Below are 25478 nucleotides of genomic sequence, written 5' to 3' on the forward strand. Positions count from 1 at the left end.
GAGATATTAAAGATACTGTTGCGTACTTGGGACAAATGTTGGAATAAAAATCCTAATAAATGTATTATTTTATATATTATAATTTTTTATAATTATAATATGTAATGTATTATTTTATATATTATAATATATAAAAAACATTAGAGATATCTATCATGCAAAATAAAAATTGCCTGCATCTATTTCAAAGAACAGGAACCATTTAGGAATTTTTGTCAGCCGTTTCTTAAGAAACAACGTTTACAACTTCAAAAATTTGAAAATTCAGAATTTAATCTGTTAACCTATTAACACATATGAGTGTGTTAGAATCACAGTGGCTTAAATGTTTGACTTATCTCCTAAAATGTAATCTATGCATACCAAACTGTTAAAAAGACAAATGAAAGAAATTATAAAGCTACTATAAATTAACTTGACTCTAAATTATCTTAACAATAAATTTGATCTGTAAACAATACACATGTAAGAACTACGATTCTAACCCACTCGTGTGTCGCTCAATTAAAAGTATTAATAAACCAAAAATTTTTTAAATCGATTGCAGAAAATAGAAAATAAATGAGAAAGAACTTTCGCAGAGTCCTGAACAATACAAAAAGAACTGCCTCCATCGCGGAACGGTAACAAAAGCGGCCGGCCAGTTTAACAGGTTAATTCCTGCGAATCGCATGATCGCCGACTTCGCCCCGGATCGACGAGCCCGCCAATAACCGAGATCTGGCTCGGCGGACAAAGGAATAATTCACGGAGTCCGGAATTTTTGGCAGTGTTTTCCGAGTCTCGACTTTCCATATTGAACGAGGCCGGTAAACGTCGCGGCAACGCGACTCTCCGTTCCGAGATGAGATTCCACGCCTCGGCGTAGGGCGTGCGAGCGGGGGGATCGAGGAGGCGAGCAAGTGGGCGGGAAAGAAAAACGAAGGAGAAGGTGGTTCGGGTACCTGTTCGAGATTTCCCGCGGAAAGCTTGCGGAGGAGCCGGGGAGTATTGACGCGGCCCTCGCCGGTGTAGCTCTGAATTATTTACGAGCTTTCGCAGAGCGCGGCCATTTAATTCATACGGAAGGAACGATAATATCGTCGGGGTGGGGGGTGGCGGAGGAACGCATCGGCGAGCACGAGGCCATTGTCACGGCTCGGGAGACGTGCCTCTCAAAAGGACCATTTTTCTGGCCGTTTTGCAATTCGTCGGACCCGAAGAAGGAAGACGAATGCGCCTCCGCCGCTGTTGGTCGCGCATCCCTTTGAAAGAAACTTTTCGGGGATTCGGTCGGACACCGTGTTTCTCTTTCTCTCTCCGTGGGTGCAGCAGCTTCCTTCTTAGCGCGCCGTTGTTATTTCAATTGCGCCGCCACTCTACCTGTCATCGCAGTGTCAGCCGGGGCGCTCTGAAAAGAGCAAAACGGCGACTCGGTGTTTCCTAGCTCTTGCGCCCATTCAGGGGCAGATAACCGTGAGAGGGATCGAAGTCTCCGTGGGCTGATCGTGTCTCTGTGGCTTCTGCTTCCCCTCTCACCCTCTCTCTTTCTCTCTCTCTCTCTCTCTCTCTCTGGTTTCACCGTCTCTCAGTCGGTCCGTCTCCGTCCGACTCCAGATCGTTTTCCTCCTTTTCTTCCATTCTGGCCGTGAATCCGCAAAACGGGCCGCGCCGGCCTATCATAACATCTTCGCTTTCAACGGCAACAATGACGGCGTAACGAGACGTGCGATGGGACGACGGCCCATCCGACCCGTCGTACCCCAGGGGAAACGGGGCGGGCACGGCGAATCGTGGAATTCACCGGGAAAAAGCCGAGTTCTTGAACGTTATGCAATAGCGATTACAGGCTTCTTTTGTATCGACGCTTAGAAGCCCCGGCCGCCCCTGTCCCGGATATTAAAGCGCCGTTACCGTGTGTTCGCCTTAATGCGATGTAATGGACGCCGGGGAAAATATAAATTAACAAGCGGCAAAAGAGAGAACGCCGAGCGAAAATCGCCTTCGGTGGATTCTAATCCTTGGCGCGATGCAATCTCTGCACGCTGCACCGTAATTGAATGCACCGCTGTCCGGGTAATCTATTTTTTAACGTAATTGAGACGTTGCCTTGGAGATTATTGTTTACAGTGAATCGAGTCGCGTGTTCCCTAGAAAGCTTCGGGGATAATGAAACATTAACAGGAGGACAATTACGCCGGTGTAACGTCAAGCACATCGCGGAAAGAACTTTGCTAACGATCTAATATTTTACCTCGTTACAGCTCGAAATTGGCGAATAATTCGTGCATGTAATTAACTTGTTTATTATGCACTCGATGCAAGCAACCGCGGATCGGAACGTGCGTAAAAGTTAAACATTTATTCATTGATTATTATTATAATTAGCCCTCCGAGAGGCGTTTGGTTGTATTCCCCTGGGCAAGTGTTAATCAAGCGTAGGAAACTTGAAGTGGAAAATAAACGTGTTTACTAGGGCGATGTAATAATGATTGCGATTCTTGATGCGGCCAATATTGGACCATCGAAGAAGAGATGTTTATTATAATTACGATGAAATCGAGCACTTGCGCGAGTTGACACAATATTTGCTTTTGTTTCTCCTGATCAGTGGAAAAGCCATCTGTCGCGTTAACAAGAGTGTTCATTATGTGACGTCACAAATTATAGCTCGAAGAATAGATGTTATACACATTTCGTAAATAGATTAATAGAACTATGTACAAAACGTGAATCATGTAATTTTGTTTACAAAAGAATTTGTAAAAAATCGATCAAGCTAGTTCTCTATTCATCTTCATCCAGAGGATCATCCAAAATTCAGACGTCAGAGTTAAACCACCCTAAAAGGATTTAATTTCAATTATTCGATACAGCTAGATTCATAAATAACAAATTGACGTTGGAGGACTCTCAGATAAATTCTTCGATGGAAATTCTACTCGCAAACCAAATAAGTTACCTTACCTTCTTGCGCTACGATCTTTTTTTGTCACAGCTAAAAAAGAAAGTTTGACAACTCTAAAAATTCCCACAGAATCTAAATAATTTAATTAATGAAATTGAAACAGGAGAAGTTCAAATGTATCACAGCGGTTGATATTTTAGCTCTTTTGCATCCAGAACATCCCAGTAAAATTCCGTTTGTTCCAATATGATACGATAAAAATGAATTTTCAAAACTAATCAGAAATTAATGTCACCTATATGTTAATAATTTCCCTGATAGAATGAGACAATTTTTATTTCTCGTATGTCTCCACTAACTTCCATTTCTAGACTTCGATAACAGAAGAATCGCATCCTATTTCGATTTTTTTTATTAATACATCATGTATCAAATCTTCGTCACGAGCCAGACTCGTCAAAGGGCAAGGAAAGTGATTAAATAACGCATCTTTAAAGAGTTATTAAACTTCTTAGAGATGTAGTGCATTAATTAAAAAAGCTATTACCAGATTTTCGCTGAATAAAGTGTTAGGATATCCAGCACAGCCGAACATCCAGCACGCGCATCCCCCGAGGGAAGTTTCGGATCGTGCAAGGCTGATCTTCGTTTTATTAACGACCGTTAGCCGAGCGATTCTTCTTACTCAGCTCGACACGAATTTAAATGGAAATTACATCTAGGATTCGCGACGGATTCGCCAGGCGACGGACCACCCTCTCCCCTTCTCTCTCCCTTTCTTTCTCTTTCTCTCTTATGGCCGGTGCTTGAACCGTAATAACGCTAGCCGCGGTGTCGTGCCGCTCCGACACCGAGGATATCCCTCTCCGACATCGGGGATATCCCGGTTTTGTATCGGGAAAAGTGTAACCAGACGTGGCTAATTCGAAACGTCGCGGGTCGTGTCGGCTCGAGGAAAATTATTCCGCCAACGCGGCGTGGCGCGGAACGGAGCAGAGCGGAGCAGAGCGGAGCAGAGCGGAGAAGAGCGGAGCTGAACAGCGCGGAATGTTTTCGTTTCATAAATAAAACGGCGCGCAGAGTATCAGAGCCACCGCGCCCACGATAGACCGCGGCGAGTTTACACTCATAACATCATGAAAGTTTGCGCCCGGTGGCCGCGCTAAGGTCAGTCTGTTATTTCCGGTGGTCGCGTTGCTCTTTCCCGTGGTCCCGTTTCCTTTAGCTCCTCCGACGCCCGCCCTCCCTCTCCCAACCCCATTAAATAAACCGTGTTTCGTTTCGCGACATCCGATAGCGATCCGATCGACGACGATCTGGAGATCCCGCACGAAAGTTCGAGTCTCCGACCCCTAACTGCTCGGGTTTACGGCGCACCCCAATTTCTTCCTACGGATCGGAACTCTTCGATGGCTTCTTCGAAATGAAACGCTCCGGGCAATTTACCGCGGCAAAACAAGCCACGCCGTGAACATTTTGTTCGTTATCGATGCCGCGGCGTTGATGTCCCTCTGGAAAAATTTATGGGGCAAGACACGCGCGTTAAACGCTAAATCTACCGAGCGATGAACGCGACATGTGTTGCTTTAGAAGAATTAAAATGAAGCTCATTTTCTACGAAACGCTATCGTTGCAACAACTTTCATAGAAAAAATGTGAAACCCGATTTAGATATCCCAGCTAGTGGATTTTCGAATTTAAATTTCTATTAAAAGATCTATCACAATTTAAATTCCTGTTAACAAAATCTATCGTAATTTAAGTTTCCATTGAAAAAATCGATTACATTAAAAAACGAAACTAAGAATCTGTTACAACTTAGATTTCTGTTTAAAAATATTTTCACCGGCATGGTAGATTTAATGTCAATGCTTCGTCTGCGAATTTTCAATTTGACTAGGATATGATGATGTTTGTTGCCGTAAAGAAATTTTTATTTCAATTTTTACCATAATATGTTTAACGTCGCGCGACTTTTGCGTGCTCCACGGGAGCACCATTTGTTTTTCCTGACAGAGACAAATGTTATCAACCTGCATTAAAAGCTTTTCGTTTGAAATCATGGGCAGAGATTTCGCTTATGTTGTTTCAATTCATTTAATTGGCTCGTTTTAAACACTGTGGAGACATTCGCAGAACGCTACGCAAGCTATTCGAGTGACAATAACAATACCATTTTATACGTATTAAAATAAAGCCAGGGAGTAAGAGAAATATAATAAATTTATAATCACGTGCAACATTTCTCTCTACCGAACAATATTGCTAGTTTTGAAAAGCTTCGCTATGAAAATTGAGAACAATTATTAACTATTAAAAAATGGCATCTTGTGAATACAATTTCATCTCGCACGCTGCTAAATCATTTTTATCGAATGATTCACATTATTACATCAATCTTTTTAAGTAATACCAAATGAAGGAAACTTCGGTCGAATTCAGATTCGAATTTTATTTAATATAGATGTTCCTTAGTGATTAAGAAACGTGCCATAAGCGCAGAAAAATCCGCAGACCATTCACAGCATTGGACAAACTGGTTTCATTTCATGCGGCACTTTTAGGGTTGCTGGTGTGACAGCGATCGCGTTAAAGGGGAGAACACGTTGATCATCGGAGGCGCCGCCTTATGCATCGTATCGATTTATATCGTTCCTAGTATGAATCCACGAAAATTCTCGTTCCCTTCTGGTGACTCATATCCGATCCTTCGCGTCCTATCGAACAGCACGCGAGGGGAAAAGCGCAGCGAAATGGGGATCCTGGAATTGTTTGTAAGGACACTGGGTGTGCAGGGGGCGGCAGCGGTGGCAGCAGAAAAAAAAGTGTAATCAACGTAACCATATTTTACGGAGGCTGTATACACGGCGGGCGTATTACAGCCCGGCTATGATAAAAATACAAGGGACGTCGGAGTGAAAAATTTCAGCGGAGTGAATACGGTGGGAAGAACGATCTAATGTAATATTTTTCCGCAGCGCGGATAAACATTCCTGCAATTCCCCGCGGAACCGCAACGATGAACACGTTCGCTGCGGAGCCACGAAAAACTCCACGGAATCGAAGCAATTTAGCTGACATAACCGAAAATACCGAAATCTATCTTAACTTATTTTAAGGCTTCCGGATCCCAGTGTTGTTTACGCGGAACATATTGCGGCGAAAACGAATTCGCTGGCTTTGGAAATTATGAAAACTGTTTAAAGAATGGAAAGTGGTGGTCTCGCTTTCAATACTATGTGATGTGTTGTGATTCTTAAAAAATAACGTGTACAAAAAATTAATTTAAATATCTCCGACCCATGAATTTGTTCAGAAAAGTATGATACATGTATACGTCCAAAGTGCGTGTATAATTGTCAAACTTTATATTAAAATTAATATAGAGATGTTATTTATTTTTATATGCTTTTTCCTTCTTTTATGTATTTTCCTTTCTCTTTTACTATAGCTATACTGGTCTATTTGTACCTCTGTTAAGACTATTGGTTTTTATCAACAGTGTAAAATAAATATATAAATAAATAAATAAACGAAGGAATTACACTTCTAAATTAGTAGGACACTGTTATTGAATCAATTCATTAAAATTTTTGTATGTAATACAAATTTTGCTATGCCAATACTTTTATTTCTGACTGTATATCGATGACGTACGATAGAATGTGTTAACTTCTAAAAATAAACGAAGAATTAGTCACACACCTGAACGATCAAAGTACAGCTTGATTATCCGAACCATTGATATCAAAACTCGCTATAACGAAACACGTTGAGCCGATCCACATGCAACATTCTTTATTCTAAAAATATAATCAGGCACCGTAAATAAATGTTCCACTATCCGTACGTTTATGTCCCCTAAACTCGAGCTTCTTAACCCTTTGCCGCTCCCATTTACGGAGCCCGAGTGGAATTTTACGCCTAGCCAAAGAAAGAGAATCACAAAAGATAAACTATACGTGTTATCGTTAAAATGATTTTGTTATCTATGTCTTTATCAAGTTTTGCATAAAATAATCTACTCGCAACAGTGCTCAATGTGTCGACCATAGAACGCAACGCAAATTCCGATATATCGATTCGAATAAAGCAAGAGCATTTTGGTGCGTTTGGCACGGCAAAGAGTTAAGTCACCAAAATTCCCGCGACGCACAGCCAGGAGAAGCCATCGACCGAATTAGGAGATGTGCAACGAAGGAGCCTCAAATTGGAAAGAATCGAAGAGAATGGTAGGATCGAAGATGGTAGAATCGAGGGTGATATGAAATTTTCGTGGCGCATACGACCCCGTTGCCTATGGAAATGAAGAGGAACGGCGCGCTGGAGCTAATAAAACCTGGAAAAAAGGTGAAGGGGATGAAAGAGAGTAAGCGCGGGAGAGAGGGAGGGAGAGAGAAGGAGAGAGGGAGAGAGTAAGAGAGGGAGAGAGGGAGAGAGTAAGAGACGGAGAGAGAGAGGGAGAGAGTAAGAGACGGAGAGAGAGAGAGAGAGAGAGAGAGAGAGAGAGTAAGAGAGGGAGAGAGGAGTTTGATAAGATAAGGAGCACGAAGCGCGTATTAAAAGTGGAAGTAGCTCTTAAGGAAGACGCAAGAAGCGGTCTGATGACGAAGTTAGCCGGCGCGGGCGGCCGGGACGGGAATCGTCGAGCGCTAAAGCGAAGAGACGCTTTCCAAATTGACCAAACACGCCACCGAGATAAGTCTGTTAACGACTTTACCGGGAAGAGCGGGGCCGGCTGTGTTCTTGCTCGCGGTGCCGACGGGGGCAGGGAAAACCAGGCTGAAAAAAGAAAGCAACGGTGCGAGTTGCCGGGAGTCGTGTACAAGATCGTAGCTAAAAGCGCCATAAAAATTCTCGCTGCACAAACATTGCGCGATGCAGGTGCTCGCGCGGCGTGTATGCCGGCAGTGTCCGATAAGATTAGTAGAATCTTCTAAGAACGCGCGGCCCCCTCTCGTCTTCCCGTCGTAAAATCGCGACGCGGGCTGGCCGCGTCGCGGACGAAAACGTTATTACTTCATAAGAGCGATCCGTCGCGCCGGTCGTTTCATTAGCGATTCGATGCGCGACAGGAAACTACGATCACGCTAATGAGGGTGAAACACGAGGGCCGGGCTGATAACGAGTAGCAAATATTGGCATTTACACGGCTGCCCATCCTATTTTCCTTTGTTCTAATCAAGCCCGGCTTTTAGAAGCTCCTCCGAGCTCCTGCGCGATAATTGCCGCAAAATCACGCGATGCACGGCTTCGGTTTAATGTATTAACTTTCGGGAGACCGTTGCATTTCGATCGATTTTCGTTCGTGGCGGTCTTCCACGATATCGATGAAGACCGATGAAGAATTAACGATGTTAGAAGAAATAAGATTGGCGAATAATTGACGATACTAGAAGTTATTTATTAACCCTTTGTACTCAAGTGGCGAGGTGCCATTGAAATGGTTATATCACGTTCCAAGATAACTTTCATATTATCAAAGTTTAGATTCAAGAAATCTAAATTAAAAGTGTAATTGTCATATGAGTCACAAAACTCAATTTCATATGCATAAAGTGCACTTTGTTATACAAAGTAATAATTCTAACTATAAGTCAGACAAATTATTTCAGATTTACAGCTAAAATGGCTTCGAGTGCAAAGGGTTAAACTATTTGTTGAAAAATGAATAAAATAAGGGAATAACAAAATTAATATGTTCTATTCGATAAATATCCAGTTAATCATGTCGGAGGTTAATCAAACCGAAGGCACAGCGATTGGTCTTTCTCCTATGCTTATTCATTCTCATACCGTGTTCACGTTTCTGTGCCATATTCGTAATTAAAGGGTTAAGGATATACTTACAGCGTAAGAGTAAAGAATCGTCGAAAATAATAAGGAAATCGTGATGATACGTTAAATTAGAGTTTTATTATTCTTCAGCCTCACAGCCATGAAAAAGGACTTGGTTCACGGAATACAATGTCTTACGTCTACGACTAAATTATAGTATTTTACAGCAGTGATATACAACTTACCCATCCCGTTATTATATACAAATTAACATGAAATTACAGGATCCGTCTTTGTAAACTTGTAACCTCTTCTGCAATGAGGAATATGGGGTTAGATCGAGGATTATCTAAACCACACCACGGATAACGGAAACGAACAGCAGCACCGTGGAGCTTCTTCTTGGCATTTCCCCACCGCAGAATGCCCGAACCTTATTTATTTATGATAACGCACATTAATCGAACCTTGCGACGCTATCGCAGCTTACAAGCTTACGAAACAGATTATTCCAACCCTTACACGCTCCTCGAGAAAACGTTCACCCTTTCCATGTCGTAAAACATTTTTTAATTCTCGACGATTGTGCTGCAACTTGATACATTTATTTAGAATATGAGATTATGAGTAAAGCACAATCGTTCGAGTCGAACTGTACAACGGAAACGAATGAGAACTATGAAGGGATCTTTGCGTGCAGATATCAGGTTGTCCCGGAAGTTCATTCAACGATCTTTCCAAGGATCTCCTTGCTCTACACGATGCGATATCAGCTGCATTAGTAATTATTCAGATGATAGCGAACTTCACGAACAACCGAATGTCTTCGAGGAGCATACAAGGGTCCGATTTACGAAGTGACAATTACAGATCCTATCGTAGTCGCTATTTCCGAGTACAGTAACGTCTCCCTAATTGACGCTCGGATTGTCCACAAAATTGGACAATTTTGGAAAAGGAGATACGATTGTTCGAGCCTTGTGGCTCGTTTTTTATGTTTACCGATTGTCAACGACTATAAAAACGTATCTCCTCTTCCCGAATTGTCCATTTCTGTGCACAATCCGCGCGTCAGTAAGGGAGACATTACTGTACATAATTCCTCGAATATATATACAAAAAAGTACGAGGTCGCGAGTCGTCGAACGCGCCGTATGAAACAGCGGCGGTTCGTCGGTCGGGACAATGCTCGTTAATTCGTCGGGTGATCAATGGAGTCGGCATTAAAACGAATCCTCGGCCGGAAGTCCTCGAGTGTCCTAGACGGTCGGTGCGCGGCGCGCGCGCTCCCAGAAATTTCATAACAGTCGTTAGCCCGGTGGCACAGATTTCTACATACACGCGGAAGCCGAGCGTCCTCCGCGATTTACCAGGCAAAGTAGAATCGGCGTCTGGCGCTCGAGACCGTCGCTCGTTATTCAACCATTCATTCGAGCCTCACGATTCACCTGGCGGGCGTTACGCTCGGCGAGCCGCGGGGACGGGAGCGAGCTCTTTCGCCGGCGTCGAAAGGGGAGCGGATATCTGTACGCGTTTTACTTTCGCGATCTGCCGCTCGGTCGAAACGTCAAGAGCCCGGGAGAGAGGTTCACGCCCGAGCAGAGACACGCCGGAAGAGGAGAGAGGCGGGAAACTCGGTGCGGCTCGGAGCTGGAAAGAGAGACCGGCGGAGATTCTAAAGGAACCAGGAAAACCCGGGGAAAGGGGGCTCTCGGCTCGCTTCGTTTCCCGTTCCTCGGGTTATCAATTCTCGCGAAAGGATATTGCGTTTTGTGGCGGAACATAATGGAACGTTCGTTAAACGAAATGATTTTAAAAACATCCAGCCTGATACTCGGTTTCCGCCGACCTCTCTGGGTCTCTGGGTCGCCGGCTATCCCCGCCTTTATTCCTAGAAACCCTTTTCGTTTAACGGCACGACGACGTAGACGGGATCATTTTTGTGTTAACACCAGATGCTCGAAGCGAGGCGATATTACGGGGCTACAAGCGTACCTGGGTTATGAGATTATTCGACTCTTTGTGGAGGAGATTTGTTTGAAATGTTGGAAAATCGTTCTTTCATTGAACTGGAAGCGAAATATCGGGTCGTTCGGAAAGTTGTTCCGTTTTTCATACAAAATTTCATTTCGTAAGGATGTTAAAAAAACACTTGATTCGGCATTTTTGCGAATGTAAAACAATAAGATTTCAAAGCTACCAGAAAAATCTCGAAAAGTTTGCTTTTACTCGTAACATTAAAAAGATCGTCTTTCATTTTCTCGCGAAAGAACGAAACAACTTTCCGAACGACCCAATAGATTATTTATTAAAAATAATTAAATGTGCAACGTTAAGGTTTTCATACGATAAGCCTGAGAGTTGCCGACGGGACGATGTAGGCCTCGCAGATTTGTATAAATTCAATCGTCCTTTAGCTATGACGTAATTTGAAAAAGAGTCAAAATAATCGTTCCTCGGATAAAATCTTGGCGATTCCTCTTTTAACGACTGAAACGTTTCATACTGAACCTGCCGAACATTAAAAGTAATCGATCTGCGTCCCTATAGAAGACCGAGAAGACCGAATTTATTTAAACTCTCCGCAATTTTTATATATTGTATCGTTTCGTATGGAAGAGCCTGCACGCAAATCCAACGATTTTCAAATAAAGACTGTGCATCGTTTCGAACGATACGGTCGATTAATGTCTCTTTGTGTTCGCGAGCTGTAAAACGTGTATCGTTAAAACGTGACATAAATGAAACATCTCTTGCCGATTCAAAGCGTGAAGCAAAAACGAATGGCAAGCATTAACTGCAGTCTTAGCGAAACTATTCCCGAGGAACGCATGCAGTTTAAACAGTAAATAACAAAGCCGTCACGTCGAGCGTCGCCGGGCAAATTACTTTCCGTTTCAAGGAACCGCATTGAAAGCGGAATAAACGTTTCCAAGGGTTTCAGATACAATTACAGCGTAGGAGAGACGGCGGCATTCGAAAGGATGTAGGTTGACGCGGACAATGCTTGTGGGGAGGAGAAGCGTAGAACGGTTTAGAAGCGGGGTCGCGAAGCTAGGAAGACCCGGTGGCCTCGTAAAACACCTTGCTGACAATGAGGGGTCGCGGAGGGCTGGGTTTCGAGGGCGCGCGGAAGTGCATTTCGCCGGGGCTCGGCGGACAATGCAACGGCGACGGGACGACGACTGATATGCCAATCTCAGGATGTAATACCGGGACTTGTCGATACGCGGATACGTCGAGCCAGCCGTCTCCTCTGTCTCGGATCCGCGGTGACGCGAAACGGCTGTCCGGGATGTCGGGGAACGTTTCCCGGCAGTCCGCGCGCGAACGCATCATTTTATTGTCTCCGATTGATGCATCAAGCTTCGTCGCGTTCGTTCCATACGAGCGACGTCGACTTTCTTATGTGAACACGCGACGAGTGGATTTACGAAGGTTGATTCACCGTTTCGACCGGCAGTGGTGTGGAGTAATGATACTTTCTCGTCAACGTTGCATTTTCTCCGCAATTTCTTTTCCTTTATTTCTCTTCAGCGTGAACACAAACTTGCGCGCGCAGTCTTTCTTATGTTGTCCTTTGTCATCGGGCCGGCCAATAACACTAAACCTACCGAGTCGATCGGAACGGTTCAGTTTCGCATATACTTTGTTTTCAAGTTGCTGAATCGTAAATATTCTCTCGTAGAAAATAATGGGATAAATTTGTGAATGCCAGCATACATTATAAATAAGCGAAAGGTTTAAATAAATACGATCTTATCATTCTTACGAAGCAACGCACGGTATAGTTAGTGTTTGGTCTCGGTAGGTTTAGTGTGAAACAGCGTCGGATTTTTCTGATGGAAGATCGCTTCGATAAGTTCATTATGTTCGATTCAATTTTAACGTATATGATAAAGATGAACAACGGGAAGATGCGTCGGGTTATCTCAACGATTGATCTCACGTCGAAAACGTAACGCACTTTTGTATTATCGTAATGGCAAATATACGACGCGATTAACGCGAACGGTTTCTAACGTACACAGCAAATGGTAGCGTGAATGAACGGCAGGTGCACAGACAGGTGTGTCCTGCTCCAATTTCCAGCCAAAAATAATCCGCACAGCAACGCACAGGATTCCTCGAGAAATTAATCCGGAAAAACGAAATCCGTCGCAGATGATTTCTCATCGAAAAAATCCGACGTCGCTTCTTGGCCAGCCTAATACCGACGTTTTTCGTTTCACGTTCGCAGCGTATCTGGATCCGGCTGGCAATTTTTGTCCAGGCAACGATGTTCCAGCGGTATGCGTGTAATTAAACCGTCCCGGAGCACCGGGGCACCGACGCACAGTCCAGCTCGCCCCGCGCTACGGATCGTAAAGTTTATCGCGCGCAATTTGCGTAATGCGCGTAGAAAATTCTAATGAGCAAGAAGCGCACGGCCGCGCGGTTTCTTTCAATTAATTCTGGAGTGCGCGCCGTTTGACGCCTGTGACTAAATAAATAATCGAGCGTTGAACATGGCTCGCCGGGGCAAAAAGCCGAGACGTTTCCCGGCCACGGGTGATCCCGGCACGCGGAAAAGCACCGCGGGATTCGAACCGGGAATTAATTAAAAGAGAAACGACGCCGGGCGTCGCTTTCTCCGCGCCGGCCGCACGCCCGCAACTGTGTCCACGCTGTGCTCTCGAACGTTATCGCGAGTTATCGTGTCCTAAAACGCTACTACAACGGCGGAGATCAACTCCGCTCGGCTCGCTCGCTACAGACCCGCATCTAATTTTCATAATCCGACAAAGAAAATCCGGGAAACGCCAGACGCTCGCGCACCTTAACGCGCCTCTCCGGTTTGACGCTTGGGAAAATCGCTTCTTTCACCTTCGCATTTTCGGACGGTTAAACGCCTTAACGATATGCCACAGCGAACAGTTCGAAAGTTCGGTACATACGCTTTGAATGCAATTCTCAGAGACCGAGCTACGAGCGCGCACGTTTTACATGCACGTCTTCCTCCGTCGTCGTACGAACTAGAAATAAATCAGTCTTTGATAAACTTGATTTTTACAACAGAGAAAAGTCATCGTTTTGTCTATCCTTTCTTGTTCGATATTTTGTGCTCGTTCTAGTTCGTGCGACGCTTCGATTTATACGCATAGAGCAAGTCCGCATTTTTCTTGTGAAACGATCGTTTAATGCCACGATGTAGAATGGAGGGATGGAGCGGCTTCATCCCTACTCCTGCGATCTTAAATGTTTACTTCTGACATAGCCCGCTGGGTTTGCTATACAGTAACGTTGCTATAGTAGTGCCACCCTTATACAAATATAATTTTAAACAGTAATGTATCGGTGAGCACCGATGGAAACATTATGGTGGAGTAAACGAGGTCGGTCCACCTCTCCTTCTTACATCGTATGCAACAGTCAATTCGTTATTCCTAGCGCTGTAACCTCGAGGAGAATTATCATAACAGGTTGGAAAAATTCGACCGCATTCTTCGAACGTCATTCTCCGAGCGTACAAAATTTCGAGTTAGAATATTCAACAGCGGCCCTCGGAAAAATTCCGAAAGGCTGGCTGAGAATCGGAGCGTCAAGTTGGAGAGACGCTGCAAGATCTGGAGCCCGGGACGACCACCCATCGAGGGAGGAGAAAGGGCTCGCACAAAGAGTTAAAGAGGGAAAAAGTCGAAGGAACGGTCGGGGGAGGAGAGCGCCGGTACAAATCCTCTTTTAATTTCTAGCGTCCCTCCGGCCCGGGAAAAACGCAAGCAAGGTCGACGGCAAATCCCATTTGTCTTCCAGATTCGGTCCAGCCGTTGTCAGGTACAAATGTAAAGGCCGGCGGTAACAGGTACGCGGATCGCAGGTTCTACCTGTTCCCTCGGCAGACGCCACGAGACTCAAAGCGACGGACAGAAAGGGGGCCAGAGGCGGGAGACGGAGAGACAGAGCCCCCTTTTTTTCGATTTCAGAGCGTTTTCCTTTCGTTTTTCCTCGGTTCGGACCTCGGCCGGCGTGCGTGCGTGTGTGCGAACGTGCTCTCTCTCGCTGGCGCTCTCCGTGTCTCTGTCTCTCTCTTTCTCCCCGTCTCTCTCTCGCTCTCTCGAAAGTATGGTTGCGAACGCGGGAGACTCACGTGCAATTAGGAAGGCGGGACACGTATTCGAGGTTCGAGGACGGTGAAAAGCATTTTTCACCGGTCCGATCCGCCGGGACCGCGCGAAGCCGATTTTTATCCGCGGTTTCACACGCCTCCGTCGTCGCATCCGTGTCGCTGGAAAACACATAAATACAAAGGGAATTATGGGGACCAAATAGCTCCGGATACATTTAAACAAACAAACAAAAATAAAAGTGGGCAGGATTTGGTGTAGGGGGGGGGGGGAGGTCTGATAGCGGACCAATCGATGGAAACCCATTCTCGTTCTTTTTTTTTCTATCGCTGCTCTGCTCTCGCCCTCTCCGCGCGACTCGTACATCATAGCCGAAATCGAAACTGACAACAAAACCCCACCGCTAGGCGTATGGCGTGTAATAAATCACGGTAAAAAGAGCACGATATCCTTTCTCCCCTGCGAGAATCCTGACGAAACCCTAGCTTCTCCTTTACCGTCTGCCTTTCGAGCTGATCTTACAAAGCGCGCCTCTCTTCCTCCTTAGCCGACCAAAACAACTCGGACCAGCGCCTAGCTCTCTCGCCTCTTTTCCGGGATAGATATCGCCCACCAGGATATTCGGGACACGAGGGCATCCTCGGTTCGCGTGGTCGAATTCTTATGGTCTTCCTTTCGTTCGACGGTATTTCAGCATGTTTTCCCATCGACGTTAGTTTCCATAAATCCCGTGGCAAGTTCGAAAGCTTCCGGAGATTTAGCCGATCGAGAGCTACCTATTGTTGCTATTGTCACTGGACTAGTAATCGAGGGGATCTTTGCGCATTAATAACATCTGCAAATTGGATTGTAACAAAAGTACATCCATTTTCTGATATACGCTAATACGGCTTTGTTTATTTAACGCTAGACCCACCGAGCCCCGATCGCGACTGACGTATATTGCCTTATAAAAATAATACTAGCAAATATATTTAAACTCTCCGCTATTCTTATTGTAACATATGCTTGTATTGAGAAATTTATTCAATTATTTCCTATGAAAGAATCCTTGCAATTTCAACACTTTTTAAAATATCTTATTTTCAGCTCTTATTTGCAGGCTCGATGTGAACTCGTTAAAACGTCTGTGAGAAACGGTGCGAACTTATGTTAGAACTCAATAAAATGAAGGGGATGTGCACATTCTTTACTTTCGCCTGAACGAACCTATTCGATGAACTACATTGATCGTTATCCATTTTTCAAGCGAAGGGAGAGCGCGAACATTGAATTAACGTAATTTTTGTATACGCAAGAAGATGCCACTTGATAAATCGTGCGCAAACAATGCAACGTAAAAGTACTAGGTTTTATTGGGAAAGGGTCCGATGTTTATTTCATGGTTTGCCAAGAGCGTCGAGTGTGCGAGGCCTTTGCAAATCAGAGTTTCCCTGTTGAAGGGAGCGTGTCGCGCGACACAGCAGCTTCGGCTGCCGCTGGCGTGACAATCTTGCCGTGACAATGGCTCGCAGTTCCCATTCACGTTCCCATTCACATTGTTCGACTAATATATTTTTTGCGTAAACCCGTAAGACTGTCGGGATCGAGGGTTATCCGTAGGTCGCAAGCCGGGGCCCGTATCGGTGCGACTTATCGCGGCGGATCAGCTGCTAATGGAAACGCCCGTGGCGTGAATGCGTCAGTAACGTGGATAAAAAGGGTCCGAGCGCAACTGCCCTTGCCCGCCCTTCGAGATTCAACCCCCCCGGGTAAACGAGGCGGTGACCATCGCGGAGAGAACAGCTGAAACTGAAGCTTGTCACGAAAAGTTAACGCGCGGGGCCCCGCGCTGGAACCTCGGCCATCCGATCCGAGAACGAGAAGGGAGAGAATCGGGGCCGCGGGAGGGTGGCCGAGGGACGTTGTCGCAGAAATCTGGGGGACCGCTACGACCAATTGACTTTCCTAATTTTCTCGTATCACCGCGACAAAGCGCGCGTCGCGATATTCCGCTTTATACGGAGGGCGACACCCCTGCGTCGATTGTTTTAGAGAATCGATTCCCCGGGACGATCACTCTTTCCTGGCCAGATGAAAGCGGACTGATTGGCGGTCGGCTGGTGTTACTAACAGATCTCATAATGGGTAACCTGCCGCGTTAGGGGTAGTTCTGCTCCAAAAGTTCATACTTTTTGTGGGATGGAAGTTTATCTTATGAATTTACCGAGTAGATCGCGACGTTGGTTTGCACCTTTGGTACACCTGTGACTATTAGACAGTATTCGAGTCGACAGTTAATTATTGCAGCCTGTGAATCGATAGAAAACAGGGTTTATACTGTCATTTTCTCTTTGCGAGGGTGTCCGAATCTAGAACCTCCAAACACTCGATCTTTCTTTATTTCGTTCTCTGAAAGTACATGCTTTCTTCGTACTACCAACAATTTTGATTATTTCTCGTTGTTAAAGTTTGTAAATATTGTCGAAAGAGTATGAAATATGTATGGAAAATGTCGATGCAAGAAGTCGCATGGTTTCTTTATAAAAAAAATACCGAGGAAAGAAAACAAAAAAAAGTGCGTTATACACTAGAATACTCCTTAATGCAGCGATATCAAATTTGCAATGTGTCGTCGTTTGTTATTCTCTTCGAAGATAACATTTCATCTGTTCTCACCAGCTTCTAAATCAAGAAATTCTGTTTCATCCATTTTCCATGGAGTTTTATATGATAAGCCTAGAGAATGTATATTTTAACACCGTTTATTATTATTTACATTATGAAAGTAATGTATCTAATCAGGCAGAAACTCCAGATTTATACTTCCACACGGCGATTATCCCTCCAACTGTATTTGCAAAGGTATAATGTCATCTTTCTTCTCCGAGGTATTTACCAACGTCGAAACGCTCAGCAAATAGACTATGTACCGTAACGAGATACGCGAGATATCTATTCCACAATATCGCACAGACGTTATTCACACGAGATATCTCTTGCATACAATAACATCAACGACGCCACGGTCGCCGTACACCTCGCCGACAATAGCGAAAGTGTTAAAATGCAAAATATGAGGGCAAGAATTTCCGGAGCAGCGCGAAGCGGTGCGGAACGGAGCCCAGATGTATCGAATGAACTCTCCATGGGGGTAGCAGGGGTTGAACGGGACCGTTCGGTCTCATCAGGCCGGTACTTGCGAACCGAGTAACGATTTCGCGAAAAAAAGTGCACGCGAAAGGGAGCGTATCGGTTTAATAAAGCAGCCGAGATTACCCCGTTATCGCGGGGTGCTGGCGCGTCGACGGTGGTTGAAAGGCTCGGAGGCGCCGAAACGGGGGCACGTTAACGTTAGACGGCGGCCAATAGGCTGTCGGTGGCAAACGCGTCGCGTTGCGGCCGCTTCCATTGAATTAAGAACGACAACGAGGCCCGCGATAATCGATAAAAGGTAATGCGCCGCGTCTCGTCCCGTCTCGTCTCCTCTGATCGCACAGTTCGGCGTGCGCGCCCGGCGCAATTGCGACGATATTCCTTTACGGGCTGGCAGGGAGCCATTCGATAAAAGCGACTTAATTGGTAAGTGGGTGAGAATTGTCGCGTACGTGGGGCGATTCCCGATCAATAGAGTTTTCAAATTTAACGGGCACGACAACAGAGCCCCGAGGGTGCGAGGGCCCCGGGGTCCCGACAAATTTCGCGTCGGTAATCCGGCCCGTGGAACACTTTCGACCGGTCCATATGCTCCCGCAAAACCCGCCCGCCGAAGATGACCCCATTCACCGGCAGCTATCACAATGGCGCGAAATGCGCTGCCTGTTAAATCGGGCTTGTAGGTCGAGGCCCGGCCCGATCCGGCCGTTCAATGGCTAGCACAGTAGTCTCGTTAGTTTGTCAGTCGGAAATGATATATAATTTCAGACCGTCGACGTCACGGAGGAAGGCGTGCGCGGGGGGCAACGGGTGCCGGCTTTACGGACCGATCGAACCATTTAAGTGCTGCCGTAAACCCGTTAGAACCCCGGGCAACGAGAGATTTTACTTAGAAAATGACCAGGTCGCGATGATTTCGTGTTGCAAAATACCCGGTCATTGAGATTACGTAGTTTTGAACGGCCGCGCTTGCGAACGGCCTGCCATAGTTCCCATCGGACCCGGAAAGCCGTCGAAACTAGCAGTAAAAGTCTCGAGGACTAATCGATCTCGATTAATTCCGATTATGTACAGATCCTCGATTTGTCGGTTCTCAGCATTTTCACCGAAAGCTACTTCAGCTGCGTGCTTAATTTAGAGCAAGACTATCTATCCCTTTTGGGAATATGTTCTGCGACAATGCGGCCATCTTTGGTCTCTTTTCTCCTTTAGATGAATATCTATGCGGCAGTCTCTCCCAATAGTAAAATACTCCTGCCAATTCTTCTCGATATGTAGAAAGCGAAATAAACGCATCTCTTTACAAACTACAGTAAATTCTCTCCAATTGTCCCTCAGCTCGCAAACAAAAATCGACAATTTGGGAAGAGCAGATACGATTATTCGAGCCTTGCGGCTCGTTTTAGTAATTGCCGATTTTCAACAACTATAAAAACGAGGCGTAAGGCTCGAATAATCGTATCTCCACTTCCCAAATTGTCCATTTTTGTTTAACAGTTAAAGAGACAATTCTGGAGAATTTACTGTACTTCTTTCTACAATAAAATATATGTACAACTATTTTTTGTATGTATTGCAAACTATTAGAAGAATCGCTTCTAACACCTTGCACTATAATATCGTGTCGGGTCGGTTGCGAAGATTTGGAACATGATCTGCTAATTATACATTTATTAATATTTCAGCATTGAAGCGAAGATTGGCATCCAATAAATACGAATTAGCTGTCTCGCCTAGGAATTTCTTAGCGACAAACAATTACCGTAGCTGTGAAAGAAATCGTAGAGCAAAGGCTTAAAATTCATACGAACGCGAGCATGCTTGCATAATTGCGTGGAAGCCGTTCGAATGCCATCGAGAAGCAAACTATTGGGAGAGTGTACCGCGATGCTATTCAAGAGTGAAATTTGTCGTGTCTGTTTTCGACTGGATAGGTGACGCGAGAGTCTTTTGAAGTATCGGAGTAAACTCTGAAGCGTACACGCAGGTTTCTCGGCTGTCCAGCGTTCCCCTGAACAGGGAAAGACGTTTTGGGGTGCAGACGCAGGGTCGTCCGCCGATAGAGGGACAGAAGCGTAGGAAGATCGAATAATGGCTCTTACCTAAATAATGGCTGTTCTACGTCCATTGATGCTGCGCCGGGGGCGGCGGCGGCGGCGGCAACGGCAGCGGTCTCTCGAGAACGGGTATGGGGGACACGTCCGGCATGGCGAACCTTAACTTCTGCCAAAACAACTTGTCCCCCCACACCAGCACGGTGTGCGAGGAGATCCTCTTGTTGAGATCGGCGTCGAGATCCCGAGGGCACACACCGCCCACCAGGAGCAGGATCACCGAGCGTCCCTTCCCTTTCAGAGCGTCCCTGAGCGCTGCTTTAAACTCGAACCTGGCCCACTCGCCGTGCAGAAAGTTCTTGGACAGCACGAGGATGGTGCGCCTGGAGGAGTCCGCGGCCTCGGTGACCGCGTCCGCGACGTTGCTGCCGGCTCCTAGGTCCCGATAGTGCAGGCACAGCCGGTACGATGTCTCGAGGTTCGGCACGAGGATCGTCGAGACGAACGCTTCGTCCACCGCCGAGTAGGAAATGTAGGCGTCGAAAGGTTTCTCCTGGTCCTCGAACGCAGCCGTCTTGTAGCAGGCCCTCAGGCCGCATCTGCTCGCCGCCCATGTCCTCAGGGCCCGGCGATGCTTGAAGGCGCCGCAGACCAGCGCCACCATCGCGAATATCAGCACCGCGGTAGCCAGCAGTAGCGGCAGATAAGTCTCGAGCGGCCGCGTCTCGATCACCGAGGTCGTGCCGGTCAACGCCGCGCAATTTATGGCCGAGCCGTTCGCCGGCAGGGTGATAGGCATGCCGAGGGAACAGGTGACGCTCCTCCAGTCGCTGATCTTCGCCCGGTTACGGGACATCCACTCGCGCACCCGGTCCAGATACGAGCACTCGCAGCCCCAGGGGTTGCTGGACAGCCCGATGTCCACCAGGTACGGGTTCTGGCCGAGCTGCCACACGGCGAAAGTGCCAAGCCGGTTGTTCTCCAACCGCAGCACCTCCAGCTGCCGCAGCGGGACGAACGTGCCGTTGTCGATGTACGCCAGCAGATTGTTCTGCAAGTAGAGCTCCTTCAGGTTCTCGAGCGGCATCAGCTCGACGCCGTTCAGCACGCTGATCTTGTTGTTCTCCAGGTGGAGCACCACCAGCCGCTTCAGGCCGCTGAACGTGTGATTGCGAATCGCGATGATGTTGCTGTCGTTCGCGTACAGGATCTGCAGGTTCTTGCGGCCGATGAACGAGTGGGAGTTCAACTCGCCGAAGTTGTTGCCGTCCAGGTAGACCTCGGTCGCGTCCATGGGTAATCGTCCCGGCAGAGTCTTGTAGCCGGAGTTGGAGCAGTCGACCACGTTCGCCGACCAGGATTGATCGTGGTAGCAAGTACAGTTGGTCGGGCAGGTCATCTCGCAGTCGCAGGCGTCGAAGTCGCAGCAATGACAGAGCGCGAAGCAGTGCGCCTTGTACGTGCAGAGGAACTGGGACGGTTTCGCCTCGAGCAACGGTATGAACGATTTGTGCCGGTCGTATGGTAGCCGGCAGTAGACCGACTCCAGGTCCATCACCCTCGGGTGCTGTCTCAACGGCAACGAGTTGATCCTCTGCAGCCATTCGGTGGTGCAGTCGCAGATGAACGGGTTCCCGCCGATGTAAAACTCCGGCAGTTGCCTGTGGGCCGGCACCTGGGTCAGCTGGAACGCCGACAGGTTCATCTTGACGATCTGGTTCGCGTATAGGTCCACCCTGGTCAGGTTCTTCTTGTCGAAAAAGGTCTGCGGCTCGACGGTCTGTATCAGATTGTCGTTGACGAACAGAAGCTCGATCGAGTCCGGTATCGACCGCGAGTGGATCCTCGTTAGCCGGTTGAACGACACGTCGAGCGTCTGCAATCTCATCCCCTGTGGCGCGACGCCGAGATCCATAATCAGATTTTTATGGAGATCCATCCACTGCAATTTCTCCGGCAGGAAACCGTAATCGAAGTGCACGATCAGGTTGTCGGACATGTTCAGCCAGAGCAGGCCGGGCGAGCCTGTGAACACGCCGGACACGTCCTCCAACAGATTCGAGTCGAGCCGGATCGCCTGCAAGGCCCGATTCGCCGCGAACGTACCGTCCTCGACCGTGTCGATCTTGTTCCGTGCCAAATTCAAGATCTGCAACGCGGGCAACTCCGCGAAATCCTCGGCGGTCACGTTCGCGATCTCGTTCCCGATCATCCTTAATCCATAGAGGCTCGACATACCGCGGAAACCCGGCCGGTTCAGGCTCCTGATCTGATTCTCGCCGAGGTCCAGCGTCCGCAGCAACGTCATGTCTTTGAGGGCGACCGGTATGCTGTCCAGATTGTTCCCGGACAGATTCAGGTCCTGCATACTGGAACAATTCCGAAAGGCATCCGGATGGATTCCTTCGAGCTGATTAGAGTCCAGCGAGAGAAGGGAGAGCGCGAACAAGCCGTTCAGGGAGTACGCGTCCAGATAAGATAATCGATTGTACGCTAAATCTAGCGTGTGCAGATTATTCATCGGCGCGAACGTGTCCGCCGGTATCGTCTCGATCTCGTTGTACTGGAGGTTCAGTATCTGAAGGGTGAACAGGTCTTTGAACAGCGCCGGGTCCAGCTTGCTGATCCGATTATGGGACAGGTTCAAAAGGACCAAACGAATAAGCCCGGAGAACGTCGCGGAGTTCAGCCAGGAGCTGGTCAACGCGTTCCTGGACAGGTCCAGCGCCACCAGCTGGTTCATGTCCGCCACCAGCCCGGGCGACAGGGCGCTGATCGAATTGTTCTGCAGCCGTAGCTCCTTCAACGATTTCGCCGCTTCCCGGAACATTTCCATCGGCAGCGCGACGATACGGTTCCCGGACAGATCGAACGTCTCCAGGGAGCGGAGCCCTTGAAGAGCCTTGTCCGCCACCATCGCGATCGCGTTGTTCGACATGTTCAGCACCTTCAGCCGTTTCAGCGACGAGAACCCGTACGCGGGCAGCACGGAGATTTGATTATTGGACACGTCCAGCGATTGCACGTCCAACGAGCACGGGTACGGCGACGCGGTCGAGTCCGTTGGTCGCCGTGGATGTTTCTCGGCCATGTCTCTGAACCCTAGCTCGGAGATGTCGTTCAGCATGTTCCAGGAGACGTTCAGCGTGAGCAGGTTCGACAGCGGACAGAACAAGTGCTCCGGGATCTGCCAGATGTTGTTCCACGAGAGATCGATCTTCTCGATCTGCGGGACCGCGTCGAACGCGCCGCTCTCCAATTCCAGGCTGTACTTGCCCTTCCGGCCGTTCAGGCTGCGCACCGTCAGATTCCGGAGGTCCCGCAGCCCGCTGAGCACTTTCGCCGGCCAGTGGACCAGCTTGCACCCCGTCAGCCTCAGCGATCTCAGCCGCCAGAGCTGCACGAATCCGTCGACGTTCAGCGCGCCCGCGTCCAGGGCGTCGGTGTTCTCGCAGACGACGTTCACCGAGGTCACGTACTCGCTGGTCGCCTGGGAGAAGTTGGTCTTCAAGCTCTCGCCACCCACGGTCTGGTGCACGCAGGTGACCGCGCCGTCCTGCCGCGACTCCCACGAGCAGTGCTCCGGCAGGTCGAGCCTGGGCGGCAGCTCGCTGGTCACCGCGAGCACGTGGCACACCGGGATCAGGAGACAGTAGTAGCAGGCCAACGTCAGCGTCGACGCCGGGCCACGGTGCCGGCCCGCCAGGGCGGGGGGGCCGACCAGGCCACGCATCTTTAGCGTACTCGGTGGTGCCTTCTTCTTCCCTGGGCCACCCACCTCCTGACCATCACACGGAAACCACCACCGCCGGTGACTCACTAACGCACGCTGTGGTCGCACGTATACGCCCTCCAATATTTACTCCGACCGACTGTCATGTGTGGCACCGGTACAATCGATACGCGAAACTTCCCGCGGCACCTGTCTCCGCTAAGATCCAATCATATGCTGGAATCCCGGCTTCCGACAACTCGGGGGGGTTAAGGAGCCCCGACTCCTCTTGCTCTTACCGGCAACTCACACTCCGAGGTTCACACTTCACACGACTCCGTTTCGGCCCGGCTCCGGAGCGCCCGGCCACGGGACCGACTATTCAGAGCTTGTACCAAACGAATTCGAGTTTCGGGAAAGGCCAGGCTTCGTCCCTTGTTCTCTAAGCTCCTCCGAATTGATCCGAGTAATCCGCAAGAGCTGCTACGAAAGCGCTCCTGCTATCGCGATAGCGTTCTCCGACTGGGTTTAATTCTCCACGAAGTGTCTAACGCACAGTTCCCTATCCGCGGGCTGGATGGACACTGTCCCGAAGGTCGCCGTGTCCGTTCACCGAAATCCCATCGGTCGGGGAAGAGAACTCGGTACCCGAAGAAAATGCTCGACACAGCTCGCTGGGTGCAAGAGAGAGGAGACTGAACCGTATGGCACCGACCGGCAGGGTACGACACCGAGAACACCGTAGCACTCGGTACGGCGGCCACCGCGCAACTGACGCTTCGGATCTCCTCAGCATCTAACTCGACGCTGCGTCCACCAATCGTTCCTTCCCCCACCAGCGGCGGCAGCACCGACACAGAGACACCGACACAGACGGGAAAGGGACACACGCACACACGCGCGCGCGCGCGCGCCAACGCAGGAAGGACCGGCATCCTACTACGTCGAGCACGCGCCCATCGCCGTGGCCCTCCATGGTGGAAGGAAGACGGCATACGGTCCCTCGGAACCCTTTACTTGTCCTTCTCCCGCCGACTGGGAAATCGCGCGCTCTCCCAGAGCATCGTCCACGGACACGCCGCGTTTCTCTGCACGCGAACGACGTATATGCTTACACGATGCCCGCGGAAAACGGACGCTTCTGCTATCTTTGCCATCTTCTTCGCCTTTTATCGGTGCGTCCTCTCCCTTGTTTTCGAATCCCACGACATCCGGGGATTTCCTTCCGGTTTTCTTGAATCTTTTATCTTGCTTGAACGCGGAGTTAAGCTTACTCTTTGTAATCGAGGGTCTATCTCGTCAGGAAGCCGGGACGTTTGCTTTATTGCTTCGCATCGTCCGCAGGTGCTTATCCGTTGCAGGGGAACGGCATCGAAAGTGTAGTTCTTTGTGTTATCGTTCATTTTCGAAGATGAGGACGTCTTTTCTTTTACAACCGTTTTGAACGTTCCATTGTGATTCGAGCATGTTGTGAATTCGTACTGACTCAAGAATGTTCTTCGAGCAAGTTGTGAATCGTACTGACTCAGGTATGTTCTTCTTGATCTAGAGATTTTGTCGGCAGGAAGCAAAGTGGCTGATACAGTCAGGTATTACTTCATTGTTTTATTTAATACACGACTGTTTATCTGCTTGAAAGTGGATAAACCACCCTAAGTTAACCTCTTGTACTATACAACGAGTCATACTCGTGATGAAGATTTCTTATGTATGATCTACTAAATATCTAAATCGAAAATAAATATGTTTCATCTGTCATCAAAGTCTCGTTTCATCAGGCAGATTATTAACCCCTTGCCGTACCATTT

At 47.9% G+C, this 25478-nt stretch overlaps 1 protein-coding gene and 1 long non-coding RNA gene across 3 annotated transcripts in view; one reads left to right on the forward strand and one right to left on the reverse strand.

Annotated features, from left to right (window-relative positions):
* Nucleotides 1-24463, reverse strand: part of Toll-6 (Toll-like receptor 6) — an 83002-nt gene extending 58539 nt beyond the window's left edge. Inside the window, exons 1-2 of one of the 2 annotated variants that reach the window (XM_033469669.2) lie at nucleotides 20007-24463; nucleotides 8785-14930 (exon numbers count right to left, since the gene is read on the reverse strand). In XM_033469669.2, coding sequence (XP_033325560.2) covers nucleotides 20023-23691 — 3669 coding nt within the window. In that variant the 5' untranslated portion in view covers nucleotides 23692-24463 and the 3' untranslated portion in view covers nucleotides 8785-14930; nucleotides 20007-20022. Of the gene's footprint in view, nucleotides 1-8784; nucleotides 14931-20006 lie in introns of those variants that run through there. The other variant, XR_004490164.2, reaches the window with a different exon arrangement.
* Nucleotides 1-25478, forward strand: part of LOC117220093 (uncharacterized) — a 175128-nt gene that overhangs the window by 114207 nt on the left and 35443 nt on the right. The window lies entirely within an intron of this gene.

This window comes from Megalopta genalis, chromosome 10, assembly GCF_051020955.1.
Source record: "Megalopta genalis isolate 19385.01 chromosome 10, iyMegGena1_principal, whole genome shotgun sequence".
Taxonomy (NCBI): domain Eukaryota; kingdom Metazoa; phylum Arthropoda; class Insecta; order Hymenoptera; family Halictidae; genus Megalopta; species Megalopta genalis.